At 50.7% G+C, this 23,497-nt stretch overlaps 1 protein-coding gene across 6 annotated transcripts in view; it reads left to right on the top strand.

Moving 5' to 3' along the window:
* Window positions 1-16,592, top strand: part of SLC26A9 (solute carrier family 26 member 9) — a 28,420-nt gene extending 11,828 nt beyond the window's left edge. For all 6 annotated transcript variants that reach the window (XM_044267764.1, XM_044267759.1, XM_044267763.1 and 3 more), the window contains 16 exons: window positions 1,618-1,782; window positions 2,364-2,516; window positions 2,827-2,909; window positions 3,654-3,801; window positions 4,096-4,209; window positions 4,423-4,500; window positions 5,059-5,154; window positions 7,043-7,149; window positions 7,811-7,880; window positions 8,008-8,100; window positions 8,216-8,329; window positions 8,904-9,185; window positions 10,250-10,304; window positions 11,457-11,602; window positions 13,088-13,159; window positions 14,408-16,592. In XM_044267764.1, the coding sequence (XP_044123699.1) occupies window positions 1,618-1,782; window positions 2,364-2,516; window positions 2,827-2,909; window positions 3,654-3,801; window positions 4,096-4,209; window positions 4,423-4,500; window positions 5,059-5,154; window positions 7,043-7,149; window positions 7,811-7,880; window positions 8,008-8,100; window positions 8,216-8,329; window positions 8,904-9,185; window positions 10,250-10,304; window positions 11,457-11,602; window positions 13,088-13,159; window positions 14,408-14,455 (1,824 nt within the window). In that variant the 3' untranslated portion in view covers window positions 14,456-16,592. The remainder of the gene's footprint in view (window positions 1-1,617; window positions 1,783-2,363; window positions 2,517-2,826; window positions 2,910-3,653; window positions 3,802-4,095; window positions 4,210-4,422; window positions 4,501-5,058; window positions 5,155-7,042; window positions 7,150-7,810; window positions 7,881-8,007; window positions 8,101-8,215; window positions 8,330-8,903; window positions 9,186-10,249; window positions 10,305-11,456; window positions 11,603-13,087; window positions 13,160-14,407) is intronic.
* The last annotated feature ends 6,905 nt before the right edge of the window (window positions 16,593-23,497 follow it).

The following is a 23,497-nucleotide window of genomic DNA, read 5'->3' as shown; positions in this document are numbered from 1 at the left end:
GACCAGCATCTGCCCCTGGTAAAATTGTCCCAAGTCCCAGACTATCCGGAAGGCTCACCGCCTCTCTCTGCCACCGTCTCCCAGGCCCGTCCCTCTGCCAGCACAGCCGTCCCAGTTCTCTAACATCCCTCACCCCCTCCACCTCCTCTACCCCAAGCCACAGCCTCTCCTGTTCCACATCAGTTACACAAACTACAGAGGCCTCTGCTAGGTTGTTTGTTTGGTTTGCGTTTTTGGTGTTTTTTTGTTTTTGTTTTTGGGTTTTTTTGTTTTGTTTTGTTTTGTTGTTGTTGTTTTCGGTGGGGGGAGGGAGGGCTTGGTGTTTTCTGTTTTAGGATTTTATTGATTTGAGAAAGAGAGAGAGCATGAGCAGAGAGAGGAGCAAGACAGAGAAGGAGAAGGGGGTCCAATGCGGGGTACCATCCCAGGACCTGAGCCAAAGGCAGATGCTTAACCGACTGAGCCACCCGGGTGCCCCTCTGCTAGGTTTTATGACGGGAAATGATGCCTGGTGGGACACTAGAGCAGGAAGCAACCAACCTCAGACGACGCCTTTAATTCGTGCACTCATTCAGTTAATGTTTCTGGTTGCTTCGCTGGGCTAGGCCTCAGGGGAACAATAAGGAGAGAAGAGGCCCAGTTCCCCAGGAGCTCCCAGCCCAGCAGAGGAAGTAGTCGTGTGAACAGATCAGCGTGGAGGCCGTGAGATTAGCTGAGTAACAGAGCTGTGTTCAAAGGGTGTGGGAGCAGCCAAGAGGGTGTCGAGAGTCGGGGAAGGCCTCGCCTCAGAGAGGAGGTGACATTTGACCTGAGTCTAAAGGATGAGTAGAGGTTGGCCGGGAACCGAACGAACGAGGCACAGGAGGACAGTCCAGGCAGAGGGAACACACCCCAGAGCGTGGAGGCCTGAGGGTGTGAACTGACCGGGGAATGATGAGGCAAGAAGTTTGGGGTGGCTGGACAGCAGGTGGCTTTGGGGGATGGGCCAGAGACGGGGCTGGAAATAGAGGCAGAGGCTGGACAATGGAGGCTGATGTCTGTCCCCTACACAGTGCCTTTGGGTGGGATTGGCGGTCTCTAAGGTCATTCAGGCCACGGAGAGGAGAAGTGGGAAGTGGTTTAGAAGAACCCAAGCAGGGGGCCTGTCAGGAGACTCTGCAGAGGCCCAGGCAAGACTCACGAGGGCTAGACCAGGGTGGCAGCCACGGAGAGGGCCCCCATGATGGGGCGGACTTACGGAACATTTGGCCAGGGCCGTTAAGAGCGTTGGTGGTAGGCTGGATGTGGGGTTGAGGGAGGATGACCTCCAAGTTTTTGGTTAGCCCACTGGGTAGATGGTGGTGTCATCTACTGAGAGAGGAGGGGCCTCTCTGGGGGAGGACCCGGTGTATTCTTCAGATAAGAAAACCAAAGCCAGAGAGAGGAAGCGACAAAGAGGCCTGTGCCCCTACGCCAACTCAGGATCCACCTGGCACAGCAGAGGGCGGGACCCGGTCACAAAAGACTCATTTCCCTGGGGCTCCTGCCTGGAACTCCAGCCCGGGTTTGGGTCTGGCCGTTGCGGGCACTGCCAACCCCTCTCATTCATCCCCCCCACCCCCACCCCTCTCGTCTCAGATGGGCTTGGGCTTCGTGCAGTTTGGTTTTGTGGCCATCTACCTGTCCGAGTCCTTCATCCGGGGCTTCATGACGGCGGCCGGCCTGCAGATCCTGATCTCGGTGCTCAAATACATCTTTGGACTGACCATCCCTTCCTACGCAGGCCCGGGGTCCATCATCTTTGTGAGTCTAGGAGCACACCCCTGCAGATGGGGAGGGGCTCAAGCAGGCACAGAGCAGATGTTACTGTTGGAAGAAGCTGTGAGCTCCTCCTTACACGATGTTCGCAAACAAGGTTGACCCCCGGTCGACCCACAGTTCCGAAAGGATTCTCTGGGGGCTCCCACTTTGGGAGCAAGGGTGAAACCATGACCTTGAGGGCTCACTGAGGCTCTCCATGGTTAATCCCTGCAGAAAAGGAGTTATCCATTCTTCATCAGTTCCTTGATGTAGTGCCTCAACCCCTCCTTGCCTGGGAATTCCTTCCTTACGTCTTATCTCCAACTCTCTTCCTTGAGCTCAGATTCTTTCTAGAGAAAAAGAGAAAAAGAATCAGCATTCCCACACTTGGCGTGAACTCCCAGCAAACCCTTTGGGAGAGGCAGGAGGAAAATGGGGAGCTGTGGGAGACCAGGGTCTGAATACTGCTTTGGTGTGCCTCCATTCACATTGACGACATCCTTCCACTGGGTTAGACACCCCAGGGTGGGGATAGCACAGGAAGAAGAGGTGGGAGTCCATGAGCATGGCGCTCTCTCCCCCAGACCTTCATTGACATTTGCAAAAACCTCCCCCACACCAACATCGCCTCGCTCATCTTCGCCCTCATCAGTGGCGTCTTCCTGGTGCTGGTGAAGGAACTCAACGCTCGTTATATGCACAGGATCCGCTTCCCCATCCCTACGGAGATGATCGTGGTAAGGACCCCATCTGGGGCTGGAGTGTTGGGGGCCAGGCTGGAGAGGCCATGAGAAATGGAGTTCAGCTCCACCCAAGGCCGAGGGAGAGCCCCTACCGACCTTTGCCTCCCCCTCCACTGGCGGCCAGTAGAATCGGCAGTTGGGTAAATCCATTCCATCCCTCTGTACATGGCTCCCACTCTTCCCTGCTCCTTGGGTTGTTCCCCTTTGAGAGAGAAGGAGAGTTGGATTTGGGGTCCCCAGAGAAAAGGAAGGCTTGGGAGAGCCCTGCCCTGCCCATTCCCATTCTGCATTTTGGGGTTTGCAGGTGGTGGTGGCGACAGCTATCTCTGGGGGCTGCAAGATGCCCCAAAAGTATCACATGCAGATCGTGGGAGAGATCCAACATGGGTGAGTCCGGGTGCCCAAGATGCCTGCCCACCCCCCAACAACATGTCCTGCATGAAGGCCTGGGCTCAGAGACCCAGAGAGGACAACCTCGATGAGGAAGCACTGTAGACTCTATGGCAATGACCAAGTGGAAATGATTTCTGTTATTTGTTTTGGAAGAGAGCCATGCAATCAGCTGTATTACAAACAGCGAATCTTAACCACCACACAGCTCCCCAGATGTCCCATTTACTGGATGCTGCCAGAGCAAAGCCTCTCTGATCAGCCCTTTGCTGGCTCTTCGCCTGCTCTAATGTGTTGGCTCTTTTCCTCCATGTGGAAAGGAAGCTATTAGCCTCAAAACAACATGTGTGGAGCATCGACTCTGTGCCAGGCACCACGCCAGGCCCTGGGAGGGGAAGGTGGTGCCTGTGTTGCAGGGCTGGAGAAGAGGCTGGAGGGGGAGAAGGAGAGGGCAGGGAGTTGGGGACTGTGGATCTGTGGACTAGTGAGAACAGAGTCCAGAACCTGGGCGTGAACACACGAGATCCCACCACTTACTGGCTTTAGGACCTCAGAGGAGTGAGTTCCTATGTCTTGGTTTCTGCTTTTGTTGATGGGAGTATGGCAGCTCCTCACAGGGTCATACTGAGGACGTAGACCCGGGCACACTGTGGAGCCTGACCAGTCCCCATGGGTTGAGAAAGGACTCGCTCTCCTTTTCTCACACTTCCGGGCCCTGCCTGCTCTCTGGCTCCTTGGCAGGTTCCCCACTCCCGTGTTGCCTGTGGTTTCCCAGTGGAAGGACATGATGGGCACAGCCTTCTCGCTGGCCATTGTGGGCTATGTCATCAACCTGGCCATGGGCAGGACTCTGGCCAGCAAGCACGGCTATGATGTGGATTCGAACCAGGTAGGTCCAGCCACCTACAGGGCAAAGCAGGACGGGCCCCGTCCCACAGAGGCCTGGCGACAAGTACTGTGGGGCTCTTGGGGCTGTGGTGAGCAAGGTGCGTGCCGGTGAGCAGGAGGGGCTCTGACCACAGGAGGCTGCCTTCAGCTTGCTTGGGAGTGTCTGGCCTTCTAGCTGTAGGGTCATTCTCAAGTCCAAGGCCCAACATCCAGTCTGCATGGATGACTATGTTGGTCTCTACCTGCTGCCCGCCCCCCATAGCCCCCACCTCCAATCCTGCCCCTGTCCCCACAGGAGATGATCGCCCTGGGCTGCAGCAACTTCTTTGGCTCCTTCTTTAAAATCCATGTCATTTGCTGTGCCCTCTCTGTCACTCTGGCTGTGGATGGAGCTGGAGGGAAGTCCCAGGTGAGTGCTATAGCAGGGCAGTTGAGGGGAGAGGTGAGAGGGAAACAAAACAGCGGCCCCAGAGAAGCCGGGACACCTGCAAGGCGGGCCAGCGGTTTCTCCAACCTTCCTCTCCCCCATCGGTCTCCACTCCACCAAAGGAATCTGTTGGAAATAAGCCAAGAACAAGAATATCACCCCTATGCCCTGTTCCCAACTCTTTCTCCGGAACAGGTGGCAAGCCTGTGTGTGTCCCTGGTCGTGATGATCACCATGCTGGTCCTGGGGTCCTATCTATACCCTCTCCCCAAGGTAAGAGTGCAGCGGGAGAGCGGAGGCAGACGGGAGACTCCAGTAAGAATAATCCCTAGGCATTGTGTGACCCTCTACAAAGTGACGACGGGGTCATGCTTTGTCCCGATCACAACCTGTGAAGTAGACAACACAGGGTTTACTTTCCTCCTTTTATAGGTGAGAGAAACTGAGGCTGAGGCCTTAATGATGTGTGGTGATACAGCTCATAAGTGCAGGGCTGGTCTCCAACTCCAGCCTTCTGACCCCAGGGTCAGTCCCCCCATCAGTGTTTACAAGTGCTTAGGAGTGTCTGACTCAGAAGGCTCTTGGCACGGGGGGGGGGGGGGGTGTTAGAGAGGGGGGAGGGGTGGCATGGAGAAGGGCCAGGAGGGGCCCCACGGCCTTGGACCTGCACTCTCCAACCCTAAGATGGAGTGCAGAGATCTGGGGGCTCTGGCAGCAGAGGTGTTCTGGAACTACAGCTTTGTCCTATGAGACACCAGGGTCGGGGGTGTGTAGGATGGGAGGAAGAAGGGGGTCCCCCAGGTGAGGAAGAGTGATGTTCTGTTTCTCCAGTCTGTGCTGGGAGCACTGATCGCTGTCAACCTCAAGAACTCGCTCAGGCAGCTCGCTGACCCTTACTACCTGTGGAAGAAGAGCAAGCTGGACTGTGTAGGTATAGGGGGGCCTCTGGGTACCCCTCCAGGCCCCTGGTTCCCACCTCCAACCCCACAGCCCCGTCAGCTCTTTCTGTCCAGGATCCCTTTGCTCTGCGGCTCCCTCGTTGCAGAACCAGCTGCCAAGAGCCCAGGGTTTGGAGTGAGGCATCCTGTGTTCACACCTTATCTCAGCTGCTCACTGGCTCTATGCTTGGCCCTAAACCAGCAAGTCCCTTAACTTCTCTGAGTCTTGGCTTTCTCATCTGAGAAATAGGTATCTTATGCTCTGTACCCACCCACGCCCCAGGGTGTTTATGAGGAAGAAATGAGATAATACAAGCAAGAAGCATGTTATCTGATTTGTACCCTGGGTCCCATAAAACGTAGCTATGGTTATTTTTATGATCTGTAGTTGCAAAAAGAGCAAAAGCAGAAAGAAATAGTTCTAAAAAAAAACAGTGACAATAAAAACCCTAGAACCTAAAGCCAGTGTACTGGGATCTTGAGTGAGTTGCCAGATCTCTCTGGAATGCTGTTTCCTCCTCTGTAATGGGGATGACAGTCATAGCCGCATCACACACTGGGGTTGGGGATTAAATGAAAAGCACCGGGAAAGCACCGGGCAGCTATGCCACGCTCAGCAAACATGACTGTTATGATTAGTCATGGTCCCAATGCATCTTGCGTTGGACAAGACTATTAAGATTACCAGGTACCGACAATTACAACCACCATCCCCAGTTAAGCTCCACCATAACTTGGGAGAGGATTTACTGACTTCCTTTCAAGATGATGAAACCAAGGGGCCCCTGGCTGACTCGCTCAGACGAGCGTGCAACTCTTGATCTCTGGGTCGTGAGTTCGAGCCCCACATCGGGTGTAGAGATGACTTAGATACATAAAACTTTAAAAAAAAAAAAAAATAAGGAAACCAAGGCTCAGAGAGGTTACAGAACTTGTCAAAGGCCACAGGGGTAGTAAGTAGTAGTCAGGTTTGGAACCCAAATCTCAGACAGGCAAACCTCTGCGTGGTACTGTCTCCTGGGGTTGCCTGCATGAGGAAAATCCTTAAAGCCAGAGAAATGAGCGGTCCATCCGGGGTCCCCCAGTGAGTGATGAGGATAGGGGAAATTCACGTTCCAGTGCCCACCCTACTGATCTGCTTTGACCACATTGCCACAATTCTCCCCCCTGACAATTGTCCCTGAGATTTACATTGTGCTTGGACTCCTATCTGAGCCTCACTGTTCTCTGCAGGAATGTGGGCAGATTTGTTTCCTTTAGAGGAATTTGGGAGACTGTAAAGGACAATCAAGGTGTCCAACCAACAGCAGCCAACCCTGCCCCCACCCACAAAGCCAGACCACAGGCGGTTAGGCGGGGAAGACCCCTGAGTCTGTGTCGGGCGTACACAGCCTCCCGTTAGGTGGAGAAAGGGAGCTCATGCTTGTGGGGTGACCACTGGGTGCCCGTCGCTAGGCTAGGACCTTTAGGTGGCTTAGCTCTTTCATCCTGTCATGAAACAGGTGTCCCTGCTCCCCTTTTGTGGGTCAGGCAACTCGGCTCACATCACTAGTGAGTGGGAGAATGAAACTTTGAACCCCGGGTGGATCTGACCCTCAGGCTCTCAGTGTGCTCCACGCTGCCTCCCTGGGTGGCCTGGCCGCCTCCTAAAAACCCAGCGAGCTTGCTAGCCACGCTTCATCTGGGGGAGACAGGCAAGCGCGCCCAGAGCCGCAATACATAAGACAGGGCCAAAAATTCCGTGCAAAGGGGAGGGCGGGTCTGAGTTTGCAGAAACAGGCCTTGGCCTGTTGAATGGGCCTTGGCTATTCCCAAAAGACCTCCCAGAAGAGGCAAGCCTTCTCCCCAGGCCTGCTGTGACGTGTCTGTCCTCACAGTGTGTCTGGACGGTCAGCTTCCTGTCCTCGTTCTTCCTGAGCCTGCCGTATGGTGTAGCCGTGGGCGTCGCCTTCTCCGCCCTGGTGGTGGTCTTCCAGACTCAGTTGTAAGTAACGGCCCCCCCTCCCCGGCAAGGCACAGCAGTGGGCCGCCCCCCGCCCACGCCCAGGCTGGCCTGACCGATTGCCATATCTCAAAAGCCCCAGAGGAAGCCTTCCCGGGCTCGAGGGCTAGGGGCAGACAAAGTAGGGGAAGAACAGGAATCTGTCCAAGGGCATTGCCAGTCCCCAGACCAAACGGGACCCTCCCCAGGGGAATACCAGGCCAGAGGACAGATGCCGTGTCCTTCCTATAAAAAAGGTTAAAGGGTACAGGCCAGGGGCACCGCAGGAAGAGGTTTCAGGCCAGGGCAGGAAGGATGTTCTATGCGAGGGTAGCACTGTCTTCTCTCCTGGAGAACTCAGAACCAGGAAGTGGTGACTTCGGGGCCACCCAAGCTTGTCACCTCACATACTCTACCTCTTCTCTGTGCCGAGCCCCAGGCTGGGAGCCATGTCAAGGCCCCACCTGTCATCCTTCAGGTCATAGCCTAGCCATAGGCCACCAGGCATGTGTCTCCAGTATAGAAAGACCAACCCAGCATGCCCGGGGAGGAGAAAGGGACCCCATCCATCCTGCTTCTGCCCCCGCTCCCATCCCAGCATCCTTCCAGGCCCACTGGCTTTTAGCATGATCTTTTTTTTTTTTTCTTTTCCTTTTTCACCCAGTCGAAATGGCTATGCTTTGGCCCAGGTCATGGACACTGACATTTATGTTAATCCCAAGACCTATAACAGGGTAAGTAATCCAAAGTTAAGACCTATTTCTTTTGCCCTGCCCCCACCCCAAAGTAAAGAGGGTTTAAAAAAAAAAAAAAAGCCAATAAAGACATGCCTGCCCCCTGAGTTCAATCTCCCTGTCCTAGGTCCAGGAAATCGAAGGGGTTAAGATTGTCACTTACTGCTCCCCTCTCTACTTTGCCAACTCGGAGATCTTCAGGCAAAAGGTCATTGCCAAGGTAGGATTCAGGACTCTGATGGCCAGAGGGGCTGATCAGAGAAGATGGGAGAAAGAGGGCTGGGAGGCAGGCCACCTCCAAAGAGGTCCAAACTGCAATTGTTCTCACCCTGCAGACAGGTGTGGACCCCCAGAAAGTGCTGCTGGCCAAGCAAAAATACCTCAGGAGGCAGGAGAAGGGGATGCTGAGGCCCACACAGCAGAGGAAGTCTCTGTTTATGAAAACCAAGGTGAACTGACGCTAGGAGGAGCCTATCCTCCTGGATCCTGCCCCCAGGGCCTCCCCCCCCAGCACCCCTTGAAGCAAAGACATAAAGTCTCTGGTCATTCTTCCCCTTGGGTGGGGGGACGCCAGCTTCTGGGGGTAACCATAGAGCTCCACGGCCCTTCCTCACTTTCTGGCTAAGACGGGATATGGCGCATAAACTTAGGAACAACCCCAAATGGGGAGCAACGGTGAATTTGCTGGGGTGCCCACCCAGGTTAGATGTGAGGGTGGGAGTTCTCGGGCACGGTTGTTTCCAGAGGCCCTTTCTCCCACAGCGGAGTGGGCCGAGGCGTCCGCGCCTCTCCCGGATGCCTCCTCCAGCGTTGTCTGGATGGTGGGAGACTGAGCACGCAGTCCCGGCCTGGGGAAAGGCCATTGGGAGGTGCCCTCTCTGCGGGTTTCTGGGGGCTCGTATTCACCACCTCGACATTCTTGATGTTACTGACCCCCACCTGCACATTCCTTGCCCCTGCCTCAACTATGGCAAAGTCTGATTCAGTCTGATGATGCCCTACCCCCACCCCCCCCATTCCCAGACTGTCTCCCTGCAGGAGCTTCAGCAGGACTTCGAGAACGCCTCCCCAACGGACCCCAACAACAACCAGACTCCTGCTAACGGCGCCAGCGTCTCCTACATCACCTTCAGCCCTGACAGCTCCCCAGCGGCCCACTGTGAGCCACCAGCCTCCGCTGAGACCCCCAGTGAGCCCAGTGACATGCTGGCCAGCGTCCCACCCTTTGTCACCTTCCACACCATCATCCTTGATATGAGTGGGGTCAGCTTTGTGGACTTGATGGGCATCAAAGCCCTGGGCAAGGTGAGGCCCCAGGCAAGAGAGTGCCAGTCCACCCTCCACCCCAACACCCTCCCCGCTGCTCTCCCACACTCCCTTTCCTTGGAGCCCTCATTTTGACAAGGGAGGTTTCATTCATTTCAAAAGGGAACTTTCCTCTGGACATGACCAGGAGAGGCAGCTCTCTGCAAAGCAGGCCTAGACAGCCCACAGTGATGAGCGGCTGGAAAGGAATCCCGGAGGGATAGTTGCTGCCCCACCTGCCTTAGCCCCTGTCTCTAGCAGAGAGACGTCCCAAGGTCCTTCTCAGGCCACCAGGATCCCACCCCGGGGTCCTCTGAGTAGAGTCCGGCCCGGCCCCGATTCACGGTCTGCTGTTCTTCCCACCCTCACCCAAATACTCCAACATCAGCCAATTCCAGTCCAGTGAGAAGAGAAGACATAACATTAGTGCCCCATATTCCCAGGCCAAACCGGCAGTCCATGGGACACCCTGAGTAGAGGTATCTATCCATCTGACACCTTTTCAGCTATGCCTCCGATGGTAGGGAGTCAGCAAGCCTCAGAGCTGGCTCAGATAGAGGCAGCCCGGGAAAACCGAGGCCTATGGAGAGCACAGAGACCAAGTATCACACACAGAGCATCTGCTGGGTGCCCGGAAGACCCCCATCCCCAGCTGTGGGCTCAGGCTGCTTCCGTAGCCGGGACCTGGAGTCTAGGCCTGTCTCCAGCCTCCCCGCAGCTTCTGCCTAAAGCTCCAGTGTTGGGAGAGAGGTGAAATCCGGACATCCAAGCTACTGAGGGAAAAGCTGTGACCCCACAAGAAGGGGCCACGGTGTCTTTAAGTGCCCGCCTCATTGGCAAAGTGCATTTCTGTCCTGCTTTCCAGAAAAGCTGGCGGCCAGCACTCCAGGGAGAAGGGGTGTGCTTTGCTGCTATGTTTATCTCTGGCTGCCAGGGTGCTTGGGGCTGCTTATTTGTTTGGCTTCCCCTCTGAAGTGCGTTTTATGAATCACTTTTGAGACCTACTCAGAACATTCCTTTCTTTTTGTCTCCCTATCCCAACACCCTTCCCCCAACACTTCTAGCTGAGCTCCACCTATGGGAAGATCGGTGTGAAGGTCTTCTTGGTGAACATCCACGGTGAGAGAAGGAGGACATTTAAGGACCCGAAGGTTGGGGGTGGGGGGGGAGGGGAGGACCAGGTTGGTGGAACGCTGCGTAGGAGGGTGGACACGAGAGCACTCAGATAACTCCCCCCGGCCACTGCCTGCGCCTAAGTGCTTGGAGCACAAGTCAGAAGAGCCTGTGGCCAGCCTAGAGGTCTCAGTAACGGAAGGAGGCGGGAAAGCAGGGGTGTGACGTGTAAGTGGGACAACCGGGATTCTAATTTGCCCCACTACTAATTTGACCAAGTCACTTCATGTCTAGGCATCAGTTTCTACTTATGTCAAATTAGGGGGCTGACTAGATGAATTTGGGGTCTTCTCCAAACCTGTGAGCCCGTGAATGAGCAGATAGCACACACGCATGGTAGCTCTCTGGGGAACACACAGGCACACTGTTTTATATACACACCATCTCCGAAGGGTGCATAGACATGGCCCTGAGGACATGCCCACAGAGCAGAAGACTTTCACATCATCTATATGGATGCAGAGTGCGAGGTCGTAGTCTGAAAGCAAGGACACACAGACATATTAACAGGACTGATGGGGCACATACACCGCACTTCCTGCAGAGCTCCAGAGACCTCCTGGGGGCTGGCCCAACTTCAGAATTAGCCTGAGCAGGACCCAGGCACCAAGGAACCTGCTCAGAGGGAGAACCTGCAATGGCAGTTAGAGTCAGTGGGCTCCTCCCTCACTGGACAGTCCTCCAGAAATCATCTCCAGCATTTGGTAAAAGTAAGGGCTTTTCCATGCATTTGAGGTTGTGGGAAAGGTCTAGAGAAACGAGAGGAAGAACAAACCGTCCAGGGATAGAATTGCCAGCAGCTTCCTTGTAGACAGTTTAGCCTTTCCCTCTCAATCCCCACAAAGTACCAACTCTCTAAATCAAACTGCTTCCTTCTGCCCTGGGTTGGAGGTTCGGCATCCTCAAGCTCATGTTGCCCTCTGCTGTCCAGAATGGATACTGCAAGGCCAATGCCTTGGCCTGGCCTTTGGGAATGCCCCAAAGAGTACAACCCTCAGTCCTCTCTCTTTCCCTTCCTTCCCTGTCACCATCCTTCCTCCACCCCCAGCTCCAGACCACATGACTGATATCTTTCTGAAAGCCTTTTCCTCCTTCCAGCCCAGGTGTACAACGACATCAGCCACGGCGGCGTCTTTGAAGATGGGTGTCTGGAGCGCGACCACGTTTTTCCCAGCATACATGATGCTGTCCTCTTTGCCCAGGCAAACGCCAGAGAAGTGGTCCCAGGACGTGACTTCCAAGGGGTAAGGTCCCAGCACGTTGGGAAGCCAAGGCCCCGGGGCACTGAAATGGCAAGACTGGGGGCATGAGAAAGAACATAGGAGAAGGTTTGGGTTCCAACACCAAGTCTGTCCTTTCACTTTTCTACAACTGTCATTACTGAGTTCCTTATCTTTAGGACAAGCAGCCTAAATTAACTTTACCTACCTCACAGCGTTTTTCTTTTGCTTCCTTTTTAAGATCAACTGATAATCATGCCTTTTGTGTCACTTGGAAGCACTTTGTCTACTGTAATATGTTTTATTAGTTTTAATTTCCAGGTCACACAAACACTCAAAGCATATTAGAGTATGCCCAGGATTCTGGCATTGTCTACCTGCCCTCCTCCTTCACTAGTTCTAGAAGAGGTTTGGGGCAAGGGAGGGGAGTGATTCTGCCTGTTTTAATCTAGCAGAGCTTAGAGGTTTCCGCCTGGTGATGGATGAAGAAGCTGGATCCAGGTTTGGTCTCAGTTTCTTGACATTTAATTTGCTAGCTCACTAAGTGATATGCAAATGAGCTACAAATCACACTGTCTAGGACTCCAGAAAGCTGGGAGGCAGAAGAACTCCACCCCACTGACTGGGGCCCCAGACTGGCCCTCCCCAGCCTCCCCCCGATTCCACTCCCAGGGCCCCTCCCAGCTCAGCAGCCCCTGCCCTTGGCCTCCCAGGACTCCATGCCCCAGACCTCCTTATATATAAAACCTCCCCTGTCCTGGCTCATAAGAAAGGCTTTTCTGGCCCTGAAGCAACCATTTGCTCTTTGCTGTAAGAGACTGATGAAGGTGAAGCCATCTGTTCTAAGTGCTGAAAGACTGCCCAGGAAAACACAGGGCCCTGGCACCGTCTTCCACTCTTAGAACAACTGAGCAGGAACAACAGGCCTTTGGGCTCCACAGAGCAAAAAGAGGGAGATTCTGGAAGAATCCTCACCATTTATTACTGCAGAAGTTATGCCCAGTTACTATGGTTATAGATCTAAAATGATTTATGGATGTAGAATCTATTTATATTTATATTTACATATTACAAAATATATTCACATATACATATGTGTATATATATAAATTATACACACACGCACACCCCTTTTCGGCAGCATCATGAGGTAGAAAGCCCACCAAGTGAGTTCAATTATCCTACTTTTGCCAGTGATGAAACAGACTCCCAGAGAAGGGAAATGGATTCCCCAAGGTCAGGCAGCTAGCCAGTCGTCCTTGTCAGCTAGGCCAACCTCCCCTGCCTCTAAGGTGCCCACAAAGGAGGGCAGCCCCAGATGCACCCCTCTGCTATAAGGGGGAGGGCCACCCTCCCCCCTTTTGTGGGGTAGATGAGGGAGGGGAGGGAAGAGGCCAGAGGGCGAGTCATGTGGCAGAAAACATGGTGCCCCTCCGGAGGCTGCCATCTGCACCAGACCGTGTGATCCAATCATGGAGTTCATCCTGCACCCATCTTCCCCCCTTCCAGGCTCCAGTGGACCCGGAGCTGTCCTTATATGATTTGGAGGAGGACAGCCCCAGCTACTGGGACTTAGAGCAGGTGAGCTGAGGGGCAGCAGGTATGGGGTGTGGGGGGCCAGGAGCAGGAAGGAGACCCTCCCAAACCCAAGGTGTTCACTGGGCTCTCTCCCCACCAAGCCGGAGCCGGCCCTTGAAGGCCACAATGTTGCTCTCTCAACTCTCCTGTAATGGCAGATCCCACCTCTTCTCACTCCCTAACAGGCATCACGGGTGGGGGCGGGGGAGACACGGGACAAGGTTCTCAGGAGGTGACGTCTATGCTGAACTCTGCACCGTATCCACACGTGATCTGGGATGGACGCACAACACACGAGGCCCCTGTTTCTATCACTGTAGAGTGGGGAGCTTTGGGGGACGGCTGGCCCCATCTACCTCACAGGATCCGTGAGGGATTCACATGTTCCTTCACGAAGGCAACAGACGTGTGAGGACTGCTTGCCTAGTCCAGTTAGAGGGTTCTGGCCCAGTTCCCAGTTCTCAGCGCATCCAGCGCATCCAGCGCTGAGACCCGTGCCCTCAGGACACTTCTATTTGGGGAGGGTCAGAATTCGAGAACTACAAATGTTGTTGCCTACGGCCAGCCCTTTAGCGCTTGTGGCCATGCAGGGGGGAAGCGTCAGCATCCCCACAGGGCCCCGTCGTCCCAACAGGGAAACTAGGACCACCCCACTGCCCTGACTTACAAGAAACCCAGATGACTAGCTGGGGAGGAGTCTGGCTTCGGGCCTGGGGGTCGCATCTCACTTTGTACCTCTTCTCATTCTTTCTGGGCTTGAGTTCCATGTCCTCCGAACAGGTCTCTGGGAGTGCTGACGGCGTGTGGGAGGCATTAGGAAAGAGAGCCGGAGCTACAAAGACTTGGCAGGCTGATTTCTGTTCTCCCGTGGAATCTCCAGCACATTCCAAAAACCTTGGCTAGGCCCCCGAACAGCTTATCAGAGCAAGAAAGGACTTTAGAGCGTGTCTGATCTTCCCCCTCATGTCAGCTAACAAAGAAAGTGAAGCTGAGGAAGAGGGACACATGGAGGTCACAGAGCCTGCCAGAGGTGATTCTGCGCAGGTTCCAAGCATCTCCTCTCCTCACCTCTGTACCAGTTTGCCTCTTGGGCGGGGCCTGCCTCTCCCTGGCTCACGCACACACTCACACTCACACGCTGCCTCAGGAAGCTCTCTCGGGCCAGGGGCTCATAGGGTCACCTCACGGTTGCAGCCACTGTGAATCTGACAGGTCTAACGCCCTCCCTTCCTCTCCCTTGTCCTCCTGCAGGAGATGTTTGGGAGTATGTTTCACACGGAGACCCTGACTGCCCTGTGAGGGCCCAGCCAGCCCCCCACACTGTCTCCAGAGCACGTGGCATCCGGGACTCCCAAGAAGAACGAGCCTGGGGTCATGAGGAGTGGTGGGTAGAGGACAGCACATCCACCAGGACCTCCGCTCCTCCCTACCCTCCTCCTCCTCCTCTCTCCTTCCCTCGCCGGCCTCCTGGCATCTCTAGAGCCAGCCAACCTCAGCAACAAGGAAAACCACCTCCTCACTCTCCTGCTGATGCTCAGGGCCCTGGCCAGAAGGAGAAAGCCTACAGCTCACCCCACCACACCCACACATGCCCTGACCAAGGCACCTGATGGGACCCCCACTGCACCCCCGCTCCCTGGCCCAGATTGCTGCCTTTCAGAGTGAGCCAAAAACAGAAGGGAGAATGGGCCCCTGCTGACCTAGTGTGCAAAGGCCCTCGCGCCCCCAACAGTTTGGTGTCAGATGGTGTCAAGCCATCACAGGACACAGGAACGAACTTGCTTAGGACTCAATGGCTTGCCCAGTCCTGCTGCCCCAACTCTGTCCCTGGCAGCCGTGTGCTCCTGGGACCACATGCTCCCTGCGACCCAGGACTCTGTCTTGACTCTGCCTCCTTCCTCCTCATCTCAAGGCTGCTGGGAGCTCTGCTGCTGTTCAGCACTTCAGACTCAAGGCTGGGGGTGGCCAGGGTCCTGGGGCCGTCAGAGCTACCTCCCTTGGGGCAGCCCACCAACGTAGCTGTCCCCAAACATGATCTCTCCCTGCTGCCTTCAGGGGCTGCCCCCCTCCACTTGAGACCCGGGGGTGGGATCCAAAAAGGACAGGTGGGTAACCACCAAAGTCCTCTGGCAACCTAGTAACAGATGCCAGTTATTCTGCATAAAAGCTCTTGGAAATCCTTTCTTGTACTAGAGACTTGGGGGTGGGGTGTACTAGGGGCAACCAAAGGCCAGCTGGTGGGACCTGAGCCCTGATGGTCCCCTTGACTTCAGAAATGCCTCCCCCGCTTAGGAAATCAGCTTTGTGCTTTTTCACTTGGTGAAGAGCCAATGATTTTAGCTCTCCCTTATCAGCTTGGAGCCTAGATCCTTCGGCCAGCCAGGGGAAGAAGCCCTCAAGAGCCAGTGGCACCCCCCAAGTGGGTGCAGAACATGGCAAAGGGCTAATCCAGACTGGGTCTTCCTCCACGGGCTTCCTTAACAAACTCAGGACCTGAAGTCATCGTCAAGGACAGATGAGAAGAGGGATACGTTCTTCATGGATGTGAGGGGTTAATTGAAGAACCCTACTGTTGACTTGAAAATAAATAGATGGCATGTGCAAGTATTTGGGGAAATTCCCATGGAAGTGCCCAGAAAACCTTTCCGTCTTCCCTCCACTATTTCTTCCAAGCTCCTTCAACTCAATGACCCTGCCCAACAGGTTGGGCTGGCCCAACCTGGAAAAAAAAGTCCCAGTTCCTAACATCAGCCTGACCTATGCTGTGTGTCTGTGTGTTGAGTGAGCTGGTCAGCTAGCAAGTCTTCTTAGAGTTAAAGAAGAGGGTGCTGGCAAAGAGCCAACAGATTCTTGGCCTACAAGCATTGCTTCTCTGTGATTTCGTTATGCCATCTGGCTGCCAGTGGAACTCAAGACTTGGAAGGCAGAAGACAATGCTATCTGGGATTCACCGTGCCCAGCACCCGAAGTGCCAAATTCCAGGACGACAAGAACTTTAGCCAATGACAACTCATCTCCCTTACTCCACCTCCTTCAAAGTCCATCTCGGGCCCAGGAGGTGGGGGGAGGTCACAGAGCCTCAAGACATCCCAAGCAGAGGTGTCCTTTGAACCAAGTGTCCAGACAGTGGAGGTAAAATTGGAAACGCATTTGGGGAGAGGGAGGATTTGACAAAAACCTCACTACTGGAAGACTTTGAAAAGAACCCGAGCAAAGTCAAATAGACCATTGTCTGGACATGACTGAGGCAGGAAAGGAGGGCAAGGTAGTGAAATAATCCAGAATTTCAATACTTTTGAATGTTCTTCGTGATACTGACCTGTGACGATGGGATCCCTGGGGAAGCCCGGGACTCGCGATGTTTGTGTAATTTATTTAATTTAAACAGCATTCTCCTTTTGTTCATTTTGGTAATAAAGTGGTTTTGAAATGTGAACAAATGCATGTGTTTGGCGGGTTTTACATCAAGGCAAAGTAAGTCACCTCCAGAATAGGCTGGCCTTGCTTTGCTCTGTCCTAGAGGGAAATGAGGGGCTAGGAGCCATCCACCAATACAATGGAAGATTTCAGGACATTTCTTTCGCTGTTGGCAAATCATATGGATGGAAAAAAAAAAAAGGAGTATGATATGAAAGAGTTAAACAACAAAGTCAACTATCTTGATCTGGTAGACATGTGTTAAACTGCACACACAACATTTAAAATTTCTACTTCCTAAGTACACATAACATATTTATAGAAGTTGATCACATTCTAGGCTCTAAATCATTCTCAACAAATTTTGAAGAAGAGGCATTTTCCACAAGCAATGACCACAATACATTGAAGCTAAAAATCAATTACAAAAAGACAACTTGCACCAAAAAAGGATGCCTTTAGAATTTTTAAAAAGATTTTATTTATTATTTATTTGACAGAGAGACAACAGTGAGAGAGGGAACATAGCAGAGGAAATGGGAGAGGAAGAAGCAGGCTCCCTGTGGAGGAGGGAGCCCGATGCAAGCCTCGATCCCAGGACCCTGGGATCATGACCTGAGCCCAAGCCAGATGCTTAACAACTGAGCTACCCAGTTGTCTAAAGCTACCCACTTTAGAATTTTTTTTAAAAATACTTCTAAATAGGGGACGCCTGGGTGGCTCAGTTGGTTGGACGACTGCCTTCGGCTCAGGGCGTGATCCTGGAGTCCCGGGATCGAGTCCCACATTGGGCTCCCAGCTCCATGGGGAGTCTGCTTCGCTCTCTGACCGTCTCCTCGCTCATGCTCTCTCTCACTGTCTCTCTCTCTCAAATAAATAAATAAAATTAAAAAAAAAATACTTCTAAATAACCCAGAGTCCAAAAAGAGATCCTATGGAAAACTGAAAACATTCAGACTTAAACAAGAAGGCAAATACTACGTGTCAAAACAGTACAGGGAGGGGCATCTAGCTGGTTCAGTCACTTAAGTGTCTGCCTTCAGCTCAGGTGATGATCCCAGGCTCCTGGGATGGAGTCCCACCTTGGGCTCCTTGCTCCGCAGGGTGCCTGCTTCTCCCTCTGCCTGCCACTCCCCCTGCTTCTGCTCGCTGTCTCTCTCTCTCTCTCTCTGTCAAATAAATAAATAAAATCTTTAAAGAAGAAAAAAAAACCCTGCAGGGAGGGGCACCTGGCTGACTGAATCAGTAGGGCATGCAATTCTTGATCTCCCAGTTGTTCAAGCCCTACACTGGGTGGGTTCAAGTCCTACGCCGGGTGTAGAGATTATTTAATATAAAATCTTCAAAAACAGAAAAGAAAAAGTTGACAGTTAATGAACCAGATATTCAACCGTGGTAGTTAAAAACAAACAAACAAATAAACTCAAAGAAATTAAAGAAAAAGGTAGTAATGATAGTATAGCTAACATTTATGGAGCTGTTACTATAAGCTTCCAAATGCTTTACACATATTAACTCAATTAATCCTCCCAACAATGGGAAGGGGTACAGACTCTTATTATCCCCATTTCATGGATGAGGAAACTGAAACTCATAAAGGTGTGTCTGTTTGTTTGTTTTTTAAGATTTCTATTTATTTATTTGAGAGAGAGGGAGGTCAAGCACAAGCTGGGGGTAGGGGGTTCAGAGGCAGAGGGAGAAGCAAGCTCCCTGCTCAGCATGGAACTGAGGACGAGGTGTTCCATCCTAGGACCTGGAGATCAGGACCTGAGCTGAAGGCACACACTTAACCGACTGAGCCTTCCAGGCGCCCCCAGACAGGTTTTATGTAAGTTTCACTCAACACAACTCCGTGAACATGAAGGAGCTTAATATTTCCACCCAAGGGGTGCGCCTTGGTAACTCAGTCGGTTAAACAGCTGCCTTCCGCTCAGGTCATGATCCCAGGGTCCCCGGCTCAAGCCCCACATCGGGCTCCCTATTCAGCAGGAAGTCTACTTCTCCCTCTCTGTCTCTCCCTGCTTGCGTTCCCTCTCTTGCTGTCAAATAAATAAATAAAATCTTAAAAAAAAAAAAAAGATTTCAACCCAAGTAATCTGGCTCTAGAGCTTCAGCTCTTAACTACTACAAAGTTAAAAACTTAAGCGAAATGAATAAATTGCTAATAAAATATAATTTACCAAAATGAAATTTAAAAAAAAAAAACAGTAGAAAGTCTGAAAATCCTCCAGCCATTAGGTAAAACAGAGAAAACACCAGGCTCAGATTACTTTACTTTTTAGAATTGTTAGAAAAATATATTATGTTTCGGGCCCAATTTCATATATATATATGTATATATATGTACATACATACATATATGTATATGTATACATGTGTATATAATAGTACATGTATATATAATATGTATAATATATACATATATATATAATATTACAGAGAATGCAAAAAAGAGAGAGAGAGGAAAGTCATTCCTTTAATAGTGTAAATTTAGTAGAAATAGGTCTCTCTCTCTCTCTCTCTCTCTCTCTCTGTAAAAGTAATCCAAAGGTAGATATGCCAGGGCTGGGATTGTCATGAGGTTCCCCTAGGATTCAGGCTACTTTCCTCCCGAGGTGTAGAACTCACCATCATGGTCCAACACGGTTGCTAGAGCTATGGCCATCACATCTGAGCACGGAGGGAAGGATTTAACAAGAGTGTGTCTATAAAAACACCTCCTTGAATCACATGCAACAGTTTGGCTTGCCTTCCATTCTCCAAATGTAGTCACAGGGCAAAAATCAGCTGCCAGGAGCTGGGAAATGTGGTCTTGCAGCTGAATATTCAACTGCTGAGCTCAAACTCAGAATTCTTGCTACTTAGAAAGAAGGGGAACGGATAATGGGGTCAGCTGGAAATCTCTACCATTTTGTCTGAGATTTCCAAGGCTATTATAACACTTGATATTGAATCCAAAAGAAGACATTATTAGAAAGAAAAACTACAGGCCAAAATCAAATTCATAAACAGAATTGCAAAAATCCTTAAGGAAAAATCCAGCAGTGGGTTTATCTAAGTAATGGTTTTTCCCAGGGTGGTTTACATTTTTTTAATTTATTAATGTGATTCACTACATTAACAGACTTAGGGAGAAAAGCATTTTGCCTGATATGGAAACACATTTTAAAGCTATAATAATTGAGTTAGTCATATTAGCATAGAAATAAACAAAGAAACCAAGGCAAAAAAAAAAAAAAAAAAACAATAACAGGCCCTTTCACATATGAAAACATAGTAAAATGTCAGAGCTGGCCCTGCCAATCTCTGAGGACAGGGTAGCCTATTTAAGGAATGGTGTTGGGAAAATTGGTTATCTCTTTGGAAAAAAAATAAAATTAGACTGTGATCTTCTACCACTTACAAAAAAGTCAATTCCAGATAGATTAAGAACTTCACTGTAAAAGTTTAAACCTTTTAAGAGATAATATATTGAAATATATTTATGACCTTGAACTAGAGACTTACTAAATCATATACAAAAAGTACCAATGATTTTTTTAAAGGATAAGTTCACCAACATGAAAATTAAGACTTTAGTTCATCAAAGACCATAATGTGAAAACACATGACACAAATGGATAGAAATATGGCAACATAAGTATAACTGATAAAATATTAGTATTTAATATATGGAAACTCCTGGGTGCCTGGGTGGTTCAGTGGGTTAAGCCCCTGCCTTTGGCTCAGGTCATGATCTTAGGGTCCTGGGATTGAGGGCTGCATCCGGCTCTCTGCTCAGCAGGGACCCTGCTTCCCCTTCTCTCTCTCTCTCTGCCTACTTGTGATCTCTCTCTCTCTCTCTCTGTCAAATAAATAAAATAAATAAATATATGTATAGAAACTCCTAAGAGCCAGTAAGACAAACGACTCAAAATAAAAATGGGCAAAAGACAGAGATGGTGATTTTACTGAGACACGAGAATATCCAGTAAGCAAATGAGAAGATGCCTAAAGTCCTTACTAAATTGGAACTACAAATCAATACCATGATGAGAGATCCTTTTTCCGGCCGCTAGATGGGCAAAATTAAGACGTCTGAAATGCCAAGCACTCGCTCATCAGAATATGCAGAACATGAAGCAACAGGAGCTCATACACTCAGCACAGCTTACTGAGGGGAGTGAACTAGTTCAATGGCTTTGGAAAATAATTCAGCATTATCTTATAAAACTGAACATTCGCATATAATACAACCCAACGTTCCCACTCCTGGATAGAGACCTCCGAGAATCTCTTTCCCCAGTGGCTCAGGTCACATGAATGCTGGGTGTTGATGTATTTGCAGAATGCAGTAGCCTACACAGGGAATGCGAACAGCCTGCAGTGGGACAGAACAGTAGGGACAAACCCCACAAACTCCTGGTAGGGTGAAAACCGCAAAGACTGTAAAAAGCGTGCTGTCACTTTTATAAAAGCAAGCGAAACCAAACTCTCTCCCTTTCTCTCTTTCTCCTAACCCGATACATGGTGGAATGATTGAAAGCACACTCAGACACACCCCATTTCAGGGAGTGGTCACCTAGAGCAGGGAACGAAAGAAGCAAGGCACTAGGATACACACACACCTTTACCATTATTGATTTTGGGGTCGTGTTATTTGCTTTACACTTTCTTTTTTTTTTTTTTTTAACGATTTTTAAATTTATTTATTTGACAGAGAGAGATCACAAGTAGACGGAAAGGCAGGCAGAGAGAAAGGGAGCGAGGGAAGCAGGCTCTCCGCTCGGCAGGGAGCCCGATGTGGGACTCCATCCGAGGACCCCGAGATCATGACCCGAGCTGAAGGCAGCGGCTTAACCCACTGAGCCACCCAGGCGCCCCTTGCTTTACACTTTCATTGCATATATAGAGTACCAAATGTTACATGGTAAGAGAATTTAAAGAATATTTAAATTCAGGGAATTGTTTTTAATATAAGCTAAAGGAAAGAAGCAAAATACAGGACTTTGTATATGGTATGTATCTGGTTTTTGTTTTTGTTTTTTTTTTTTAAACAGACACACATTGGAAGCCCCTAAATTGAAGAGATTTGGGGCAGTATCTATGTAGTTAGTTGAATGTTATGAGTGTAAAGGGAGCACAGGGGTTGGAAGCATACAGGGAAAAAAGGAGTTTAATTCCGGGGACGCCTGGGTGGCGCAGTTGGTTGGACGACTGCCTTCAGCTCAGGGCGTGATCCTGGAGTCCCGGGATCGAGTCCCACATCGGGCTCCCAGCTCCATGGGGAGTCTGCTTCGCTCTCTGACCTTCTCCTCGCTCATGCTCTCCTCACTGTCTCTCTCTCAAATAAATAAATAAAATCTTTAAAAAAAAAAAAAACAGTTTAATTTCAAGTCACTTGTGATCTACTGGAAAGAGATTATGTTAAACCAAATAAATATATCACTTCTCCCTCTTTGTCCTCTGAAATGACTGCAGTGGACATCCTTATTTAGTCATCCCCATCCCCCAACCGCCCCCACCGCACCCCCACACCCCACCCTGTTTGATTTAATTGACCCCCTCCCTTGGGTGGTCTTTCTATTTAAATCAGGGAAACGGAGCTAGATCTCCCAAATGCACTTGGATCTTGTGTCTGAGAAAAATCAACAACCCAGTACCAGATGCAAGTCACATGAAAGTGCCCCCAAAACACAGGTATGTGTCCTTTTTGTCTTCCCCATCTTGCCTTAACACGGAGTAACGCTCTGTGTGTACCAAACCTGAATGGATTTCTGCCACCTAACGTCCTCCTCACGCATTACTTCAAATCTCTACTTTGTCTCTAGGTATGCCTTATTAACACCTGAGGAACACATATTTTATTGGGAAACTGCAGGTGTCAGGCCTTGAGAGTTTCACAACTGTTCTTTTGGTGTATGTCACCACGTCATCGACTCCTTTAGGGCATGCTTTGAGCACCATACTCTCGGTCTTGCCTGTTGTATCGTTATTTACACATAGTAAATTATTTTTTCCAAGTATGCTACATGTCTGAAGTTTTAAAGTTTTTAATAAAAAGCATGCCAGTATGAATATCAGCAGTTAATTTTGGTAACATTTGGGGGGGGGGGTGGTAAGGATTTATTTCTTCCTTCCAGAGAGAGAGAGGGAGAGGGAGAAGGAGGAGCACAACACCCGGTTGATCCCAGGACCCAAGATCCTGACCTGACCTGAAACCAAGGGGTGGATTCTTAACTGACTGAGCCACCCAGGCACCCCAGTAACACTGGACTTTTCTTCAAGTTCATTAAGAGGTTTGAAATAAAGGCGTGTTCACTAGTGAAAGAATAGAGGGGATGAGGGTCCAGATCAAATCGTCAGAAGTCAAATGTCAAGACAATGAAGAACCAACAACCAGATCTGGCCTGGTTCAAGAACAGAGGGGCTTTGGGGAGTGAGACCACACCTCTCTCATCCCCAGGTGCCATCCTTCTCTGAGCTTGTCTTTCTCTCCCTTCTCCTCTGGCCTGTTGGCAGTGTTGTTCACTTATGCTATACAGAGGAAAATGGGTGTAAGGCTCCTATGCTTTGCCTAATGAAATTTGCTGGCAGCTTTAGCCACGTTCCTTGTGGAGTGATTTTCTTTGTGCTCAGAGTGACTTGATTCGGAGTCCTAATGTTGTTTTGTATGGAGCAGCCCTTTATCTGTATTTTAGCAGAACTGTTCCTCTCTATCCTTGATCACTTTTCCTTACTTTTGGTTCCTTTTTAAAGTATGCATCGCACACGCGCTCCATGGGTTAAGCCTCTGCCTTAGGCTCAGGGCATGATCTCAGGGTCTGGGATCGAGTCCCACATCGGGCTCTCTGCTCAGCAGGGAGCCTGCTTCTCTCTCTCTCTCTCTCTCTCTCTGCCTACTTCTCTGCCTACTTGTGATCTCTCTCTGTCAAATAAATAAAT

This window comes from Neovison vison, chromosome 10, assembly GCF_020171115.1.
Source record: "Neovison vison isolate M4711 chromosome 10, ASM_NN_V1, whole genome shotgun sequence".
Lineage (NCBI taxonomy): Eukaryota > Metazoa > Chordata > Mammalia > Carnivora > Mustelidae > Neogale > Neogale vison.
This window is presented reverse-complemented; position numbering and strand designations above follow the sequence as displayed.